Source organism: Frankliniella occidentalis, unplaced genomic scaffold (genome assembly GCF_000697945.3).
Source record: "Frankliniella occidentalis isolate FOCC.00 unplaced genomic scaffold, Focc_3.1 Scaffold679, whole genome shotgun sequence".
In the NCBI taxonomy this organism is placed as follows: Eukaryota; Metazoa; Arthropoda; class Insecta; order Thysanoptera; family Thripidae; genus Frankliniella; species Frankliniella occidentalis.
Genome location: NW_026267792.1, coordinates 69,225 through 77,300, shown reverse-complemented (window position 1 = coordinate 77,300; position 8,076 = coordinate 69,225). Strand labels below are relative to the sequence as shown.

The following is an 8,076-nucleotide window of genomic DNA, read 5'->3' as shown; positions in this document are numbered from 1 at the left end:
AAGATTACATTAATTTTAAGTCAATTGCATTGAGCTTATATCAATGGAAACTCTCATTCACTCTGTAATTGTTCAGGACCAGTGTTAATTGAAAAAAAGTTGATAGGTTCCATTTCTGAGATATTTGCTTTCTGTGATTCTTTACACTTATTAGTTCATTTGCTTTGTATGTGCAGTGCATGGATATATTATCAGTTTTGACAACTTGTATGTTCATTTTGAATGATTTTCTTGCAGTCTGTGATGCGCACTACTGTTATTATAGATTTGGCATAATCAAATATTTATTTTTAGAGCAGAATAAAATATTTTATGGCCCTGATTTTAAAATGAGTTTCATAACTTACTATTATTTTCTGAATCACCGCATAATTCACCTTATATGCTGCTAGGTGATACTTCTTTATCAATTCCTCGCCTCTGATCAGGACTTTGCTTCTCCTAGAAGTTTTTCTTTTCAAACTTAAATAAAAAAGGAGATAACTTTATGGATTGGTCATAATTTTATTTTACCGGTATATACTTTCATTTCAATACACGCAAACATACACTGTTGACTTAAAACAAAATTAAATTCAATCAGAAGGTGGTCAACCAAATATTTTAAAGGCATCTGTAAGGCAGGCCTATAAACTCATCCTCGTCCAATAAACTTTTTGTATGTGCCTACCGCATAGAAGAGGTCAATGGTTGGAACATGGTTGGAATGTGTTGGAATGGTGCAAACAAAATAATTACAAAGAAATTTGAAATTGCCACCTATTACAACTCATTTGGATAGCAAAAAATAGATAGATAGTAAATTCAAACATATATTCCAACCCATAACATTAAAAATAAAACACCCATTCCAGAGAAAATGGCAGCAAAAAGAGCAACAACTAGTTCTTTGAAAATGTCTCTTGTGTACTTTGTGCTTGTCACTTCATAAACAAAGAACCAGGCTGTGAAGAAGATTCCAATACCAAGTAGAACAATTGTTAGATGTGGAAAAACTGCTGGATTAACAGGGGAGATGTATCTTGCCATCGATTCTAATTCCATCTGAAAATGACAATGCAGGAAAGTTACAAGGGAGTGAAAAATCAAACAGTTCCATCCTTGTCACTATGTTGGATTGAAATAATACCTAAGGCGGAATTTGAGCTGTGACTGTCACAGTAACGTCAGACTGGTCCCTAACTATGATGTCTTCCTGCCTTACCTTGATGTCATTGTGACCAAGATTTAACTTACAGATTGACACCAGAATGTGTCAGGAGGACATCAAAATGGGAAACCATTTTCACATCACAGTGACAGTCACGGCTCAAATTCCCAATAGGATTAAATGACAGAACCCAAGTGATCCCTCGAACTCCAGGCACGAAAGTAGGAAACAACAATCAAAAGCTCCAGAGCTATTCTTCAGTAATTCAACAATGACTCTAGGCACAAAAGCCTAAAAGGACAGTCAATATCTCAACTGATATTTGGAGCTGTCCGAAATTAGTTCGTGGATTTTAGACGGCACAAAGTTTAAAATGTATCTCAGAAGATAACTCTGAAAACTTTTTGACAGGTTAGAATAGTTCAAGGATCAAAAAATATCAAGGCAGCCACCGATCTTGACAGAAAACAATTGCATAATTCAATGACAAAATTGTATTCTTAAAGAAACTCTAATTGCTGGACTGAACATGGAAGTATGATTCGATCTTAAGTATGAGTTGCACTGACGTCTGAACGGGTTGACACCGGCACTGGTACTTTTAGTAGGTGTATTCAACTTTCGATAAGAAAAAATACAAACGGATCGAAAGCCCACGACAAACTGCTACAGAAAGCATAGAAAATAACAATATACATACTTTTAGTCTTTTTAATGTGCAGAGTTCTAGCGAGCGAGTAGAGACGTAAACAAATTCCAGGCAGTACGTGGCTGAAAGCGGACGAAACGACTTGACTTTCGTGCCTTTACTGATGGAGATTCTTATTTGCACTTCTGACAAGAGACCGGATATGATCACACTATTCAGTGCTACCTTGTTAGGCTCTTTTACGCTATTTTCAACAGAAGGAAAAAACACACAAAACTCGCCAGATGTAAGAAAAAAGTTTTTAAAGACAGCAATAATTGACAAACATTCTGTTTGGAAATCACGATCGAAAATTGCATTTGGGTAAATGCTTTGCTCCGGTCTGCAGGCAACCCTCCGTACTTTCTGTCTGTGCCGCCGCATTCGGCTGACAGGACAGACTCCCTCAAATAACGTTTTGACTAATATGCATGCACTTGCCTAATTGTTCTGTGTTTTACAATTATGTCGCAACAGCAAGGTCTGGAAATCACTCTAGAGTTTGGGTACGTATCAGTCATTCATTATTTCAAATGCTTAAGTCTGGGAGATTAATGTAGGGGTGTGGGCACTTCCCATGCTCTCAGAAAGGTTATATTTATCATCACAAACATTTGTATTCTCTCGATCAACACTTTCCAGCGGAGGAGCAGAGTTATTATTTGGTAATTTGAAGAAGCACCAAGTCACTCTTCCTGCCTGTGAAGGAAAATGTAAGTCGTTAATGTTTTCACAATATCTCCCTGCGCCGTTATCGACATGAAAAGTTCAATTTGTTTGTTTTCTTTCAGGGACGATACGAAGTCTTCTCACTTGGATGAAAGATAATCTTTTAAAAGAGAGACCTGAATTATTTATTCAAGGAGAAACTGTGTGAGTACCTACATGCATTGATATTACAATTAGCTATGGACGCAATGGACGCGCCACCACCTCTTCCAGAAAAAGTTATAATAACCATTCCGATTAGTCTGTGTTGATCTATTTATACGCATTTTCAGGAGACCGGGAATATTGGTGCTAGTAAATGATGCTGACTGGGAGCTATTAGTAAGTGTGCAAGTTTAGATTTTGGTATAGAAACAATATTTGTTTCTAATCCAATTCAAATTTTAAATAAGACATATACATGCTCTTTTAAAGTCCGAACCTTTTTCATTACAGGGTCAGCTCGATTATGAAATTGAAGCAAAGGATAATATCTTATTTATTTCTACTTTGCATGGAGGATAAGGGAAGATAAGATGAGTTGAGTATTATTTTCCTTTATTAATTGATCTTCTGCACACCCCCTAATCCTTCAAATGCATCATGAATGCAAATCCAGCATAGCTAACATGTATTGCCAAACTTTGTCACCTCACTATGGTTTATTTATACCTTTTTACCAATAAAGAAAAGCAGTCTTTCAACTAGAGCTTTTTTCTCCCTTCCCCTTTATCAGAATTGTCATATATTATTTCTAGCTCCAATCTCAGATCCCCAGGCCTCTGGCACTTTGGCACTTCCCTGCGTCCCATCCCCATCACGCGGAGTGCAGAGGTCAGTCCTCTTCTCGCAGTGTGCCCGCCCAGGTGAGGTGGGGCCCGACCCGGGCAGCCGAGGGCGAGCGGGGCGGGGGCAGAGGGGCGCCGCGCCGGGTCGGGCCCGGACTGACTGGGAGGTGGACGACTGATCGTGACGCTCTTCTCTTCTTCTCTCAGTGCGAGAGCGCCGGTCGTCCCGTGCGCGTCAAGCTCCGTGCGTGCGAGTGAGTGGCGGAGTGAGCGGGCTGCACTCAGAGCCGGCCGCCGCCCGGCCTTCCCCGGGGAACTGGCGATCCGTGTCCTGGTCGTGGACATGTCCCCCAGGAGTGCTACAGTGTGCCCGCGCCCTCTGCGCCGCCGCCGAGACTGAGCGGAGGTCAGGTGCAGCTGCAGCCTCTGTCCCGTACTCGCCCGTTGCCGAGCGGACAGCTTCGTGTCGTCTCCCAAACACAGAATCGCGTAAGTTTAATGTCAAGATCCCCAGCTTCATGGCGAGGAAGATCTGCCCGCGGCGCGCTCTTGGCTTGTGCCGTTTGCTGCCTCATATTATGATTTCGCAAATGTGGGGTTCTGGTCGTAGGCAGTTCGAGCGCCGAACCGACGGGGGCTAGCCGCCGCACGCGCATTTCATTGTGACGCTTGGAGCGGTGAAGATTGTCGGAAGACATGTCGCTCGCGCTACACTGTCGCACACTGTACTCGATTAATTTCAGGTTTCTTTCTCTGGGAATTTTTCTGCGCAGGACGCCCATGTAATTGAGATACAAGTTTATCCATCTATCGCATGGACAGGCATATACAATCTTTGTCGGTTCGCAGTTTTCCGGACGTCTGCAAACACGTCGGTCTTTTTGTTTTTGTTTCTATCAATTTTGTCTCGACATTGACCTTACAAACCGGTTGCGATTGGCTGCTGGCGGGGCGGGGCGCCGCCGGCCGCACGGGCCACCTGCTGCTCGCCAATGCCCGACAATAAGAGAAAGCGCCCGAGGCGAGAACCTAAGCCGCGCGCACCTACACACTAGTACAGGGGCAGCCTATTGGCGCCAGCCTCGTCACCAACCAAAGCGGCGGGCGCGATTCAGCGAGAGTGTAAGGATGTGGAAGACGACTTACTTGAAAATAAATGATAAGGAAACCGGTTAAGCGAGAAAAGTGGCAGGATTGGCCGCCTTGCACGGGCGCGGCGCTCTCCGTGCGCACGTCGCGCTGCTGTTGCCAGCGGGCGGAGACGGGGCGATGCATGCACCACGGGGCCACGGGCCGCCCATCGTCCTCCCGTCGCGTATTTTCCCGCGTTTCCGCCGCTTTTCTTTTAGAAAGTCAAAACTTTTCGTTTTCGCCGCGGAGCCGCGTTTAGATTCTCGGTATATTCGTCTCCCGAGGCAGGGAAGGCCGGCGACCACGACGACGACCTCCCCAACGACTGTTGGAGGAGGTAAGACATCTCACCGCACCCCACTTCCTTACCAAAACAACGACCCACGCCGATTTAAGGACTACGATTAGAGATAAAATTACGGTCGTGCCATGTAGACGGCCACGGGGTAGGCCTTTCCTCTGGCTGGTTGCGCGGGGCGGGGGAGGCCATGGTGGGACCGGTGGGGCACATAGGCACCGCGACGACTTCTTGCAGCCCCACATCGCCGCGTCGCGCCGAGGTGGGCGAACCGCGCGGGGCGGTGTCACGTGACCAAAAGCTCGACGCGCAAATACCAGCAGCACATGTCAATAATCTTGACCCCCTCCGCCTCTCCCGAGAGGAGTCAAAACGGTTCGCCTCCCCTCCTCCCCGGGGCCGGCCACAACCGTTTCGGACCGCCGCCGTCGCTTTGGCAGCTTGGGCCCCTGATGTGGCGGACCCCCGCCCTGCCCAGGCCCCCTCCACGCTGCCCACCCGCGCGCCGCGCATCTCTTGGGCTGGAACTCCCCAGTCGCGTTGATATTCCCGGTGACGTCAGTGCACCGCGTACAGAGCCAGCGAGCCAGCCAGCAGCATTGTACGCCGCGCCGCCCGCCGCCGCCGCCGCTGCTTCGCGAGCCGTGTGTTCCGCGGGCGCGCCGCGTCCCGCCAGGTGCGTGCGTGCGAGTGTGCGCGTCTGCTGATTGTCGTTGCCGGCCGTCTCCGCGTCCGCGTCTTGAAGCGCGGCGGAGACTCCGCGACCAGGCGAAGCTGGCCGCTCTGCAAGGTGTCATTCTGCTTCCCCCGTGTCTTCCCGCCTGTCTAACGCACCGTGGTGCGTGCGGTGGGGGTTTCTGGCGGGGCGGAGCAGAGCGGCCTCGGCGCGAGAACAGATTCCGCGCATGTTGTTGCCGATTATCTTTGACGTCACCAAAGTCTTTAGCCGACCCGCACAACGCGAAGCGCGAGGGCTGGGCGGGGCGGGGCGCGGCCGGGGGGCCCTCATGTAGGCCCAGGACGTCGCACCTCGCGTGATGGGGCTGCGACGCCCGCACGGGGCGCCCGCGACCTGTCAAGCTAGCGAAGCTTGCAGAGCCAGAGCCCGTGGGGAGGTCGGGGTCGGGGAGGTGCGATGGCCCTGTTATTGCGCTCGGCCGGGCCGGCCCTGCCTGCCTCCCTCTTGCGTTAGGCGGGCGTTAACGATGAACGACTCTGATTTGTGTCTCGTGTTCCCAGGATGGCTCAGCGCGCGTTCCTTGTGCTGCTGGTGGTGTCGGCGCTCGGCGCCTGCGCTTGCCAGAGGCAGTACGACTACCAGTACCCGCCGACGCAGTACCCCATCTACAGCTATACCCAGCCGCCCTCTGTGCCGCTCTCGGTGCAGCCCTACGCGCTGTCGCCCAACCAGAAGAGGGAGGCCCAGCACGTGCAGCAGGTACAGGAGGCGCAGCAGGCGCAGGCTTCTTCGCACCAAGCCCAGGCCAACGCACAACCTCACTCCTACGCACCAACCCCTTCGGACCAGGCCCAGGCCTACGCACCTCAGTCCTTCGCACCAACCCCTTTGGACCAGGTCCAGGCCTACGCACAACCTCAGTCCTACGCACTACCCCTCTCCGATCAGGCTCAGACCTTTGCACAGCCGCGCTCGGACCAGGTCCAGCCACAAACTCAGCCGGCTAAGGTCGAGCAGACCGTGCAGCCTCCCTCGGCTCAGGTCGAGCCGTACGCGCTGCCCCCTTCGGGCCAGGTTCAAGCTGGCCAGCCCCAGCCCGCTGCACAACCCCCTCTGAATCAGGCCCAACCCCCTGCACCACCCCCCTCGGAAATGGTCCAGCCGTACTTACTGGCCCCCTCGAACCAGGTCAGTTCTAGCGGATGTTGTTCCGAGGGCCACCGGAAATGAGCCGCAGTCGACGGGGAAAACAGAGGAAGTGACTGTTGTATCTGTCCTGCAGCACACGCAGCAACCGGCGCGACAGCCCACGTACCAGGAGATGGTGGAGGCGGTCATCGCTCGCGGTGTGACCCGGCTCGCCATCAACCTGGCCAAGGTGGTGGAGCACGACGGCGACGTGTCGGGTCAGACGGGCAACGTTGTCTTCTCGCCACTGAATGTGGCCACAGCCCTCGCCCTGGTCCTGGCCGGCTCCAACGGCACCACCTTCAACGAGATTGCCAACGCACTTGGAATCAAGGTCGACGAAAACTTGCTGTCGAACAGAAAGTTCGTTCATGAGGTGAGATTCGAGATGGATGGATTTAACACGTTCCTTGCGGCGTAACCACTATGTGGTCACGCTCCCATTTTAAAACATGGACACCAAAAATGAGCCACAACGAATGTGTTAACGAAGGTGGAATTGTGCTTATCTAGTACCGGAGGACCTACCATGAGGGCTTAATGAGTAATTTTTCCCCCTGCAGAAATTCGGCCACTTCCTTAGCCAGTTGGAGTCGGGGTCGGCTACCGTGAACCCCACATCGAACACGACAGAGGGCAGCCATGTCGTGGTCGCCAACGGCCTCTTCGTGCAGAAGGAGTACGACATCCAGCCGAGCTTCGCCGAGATCGCGGCCTCGTACAGGTCACAGGTCATCCCCGTCGACTTCATGAACGACAACACGCGGACCAAAGATCAGATCAACAATTGGTTCTCGAAGCACACCCTGGGGCGCATCAAGTCGGTGCTGCCCGAGTCGCCGCCCCGCGAGACCAAGCTCATGATCGCCAGCGCGCTCTACTTCAACGGCGCGTGGGAGGCGCCCTTCCCCATCGAGGCCACCATGGTGTAAGTACACTTGTTGTGCCTCCCCCGCAGGTTCGTTCCTCTGCTGGCGTCCTCTCTAGCCCCGCCCTGCTCTCTCCACCAGGCGCCCGTTCAACGGCGTGACCGTCAACGGCAGTCGGGAGCTGTCCGCCGTCCGCATGATGACCAACAACATGGACCTCCCTTACGCGGCAGACCACACGCTGGGCGTCCGGCTCCTGGAGCTGCCGTACAAGACCCGCGACACGTCCATGTTCCTGCTGCTGCCGGACGCGGACGGGCTCGCGGCCCTCCGGGAGGTGGAGAGGCGCCTCCACGAGGACCCCGGCATCCTGGAGCGCCTCATCGAGACGCGGAAGGTAGCGCCCGTCATCTACACGCTGCCCAGGATGAAGCTGCAGCGGTCCATCAGCCTGCGCACCGCGCTGGAGACCCTCGGCGTGCACACGCTCTTCGACGAGCGCCACGCCGACCTCTCGCACCTCAGCGACAAGGTGGTGACCCGGGGCCCTCTGCCACCCCCGGCGGCGGCCGCCCCC

General features: G+C 52.3%; 3 protein-coding genes across 3 annotated transcripts in view; 2 read left to right on the top strand and 1 right to left on the bottom strand.

Moving 5' to 3' along the window:
* Positions 1-484: 484 nt before the first annotated feature.
* Positions 485-2,222, bottom strand: LOC113209289 (uncharacterized). The gene is made up of 2 exons (XM_026426718.2): positions 1,851-2,222; positions 485-1,044 (listed from the first exon to the last, which is right to left on the bottom strand). The coding sequence occupies exons 1-2, from the start codon at positions 2,220-2,222 to the stop codon at positions 805-807; spliced, it is 612 nt and encodes a 203-aa protein (XP_026282503.1). The 3' UTR covers positions 485-804.
* On the top strand, positions 2,196-3,250 carry LOC113209290 (ubiquitin-related modifier 1). The gene is made up of 5 exons (XM_026426719.2): positions 2,196-2,344; positions 2,481-2,551; positions 2,630-2,711; positions 2,840-2,888; positions 3,003-3,250. Exons 1-5 carry the CDS (start codon positions 2,304-2,306, stop codon positions 3,069-3,071), a joined length of 312 nt encoding a protein of 103 aa, XP_026282504.1. The 5' UTR covers positions 2,196-2,303; the 3' UTR covers positions 3,072-3,250.
* A 291-nt stretch (positions 3,251-3,541) lies between these two features.
* Positions 3,542-8,076, top strand: part of LOC113209300 (uncharacterized) — a 12,374-nt gene continuing 7,839 nt past the window's right edge. The window contains exons 1-5 of the mRNA XM_052275590.1: positions 3,542-3,823; positions 6,003-6,630; positions 6,725-7,006; positions 7,194-7,558; positions 7,641-8,070. Coding sequence (XP_052131550.1) covers positions 6,004-6,630; positions 6,725-7,006; positions 7,194-7,558; positions 7,641-8,070 — 1,704 coding nt within the window. The 5' untranslated portion in view covers positions 3,542-3,823; position 6,003. The remainder of the gene's footprint in view (positions 3,824-6,002; positions 6,631-6,724; positions 7,007-7,193; positions 7,559-7,640; positions 8,071-8,076) is intronic.

Excerpts from the sequence above, each read along its gene's own strand:
- LOC113209289 (XM_026426718.2), bottom strand. The coding sequence starts at position 2,222 with ATGCGGCGGCACAGACAGAAAGTACGGAGGGTTGCCTGCAGACCGGAG. Across the intron at positions 1,045-1,850 it reads GCACATTAAAAAGACTAAAA|ATGGAATTAGAATCGATGGC; the intron begins GTATGTATATTG and ends TGTCATTTTCAG.
- LOC113209290 (XM_026426719.2), top strand. The coding sequence starts at position 2,304 with ATGTCGCAACAGCAAGGTCTGGAAATCACTCTAGAGTTTGG. Across the intron at positions 2,552-2,629 it reads TCCTGCCTGTGAAGGAAAAT|GGACGATACGAAGTCTTCTC; the intron begins GTAAGTCGTTAA and ends GTTTTCTTTCAG. Across the intron at positions 2,889-3,002 it reads ATGCTGACTGGGAGCTATTA|GGTCAGCTCGATTATGAAAT; the intron begins GTAAGTGTGCAA and ends TTTTCATTACAG.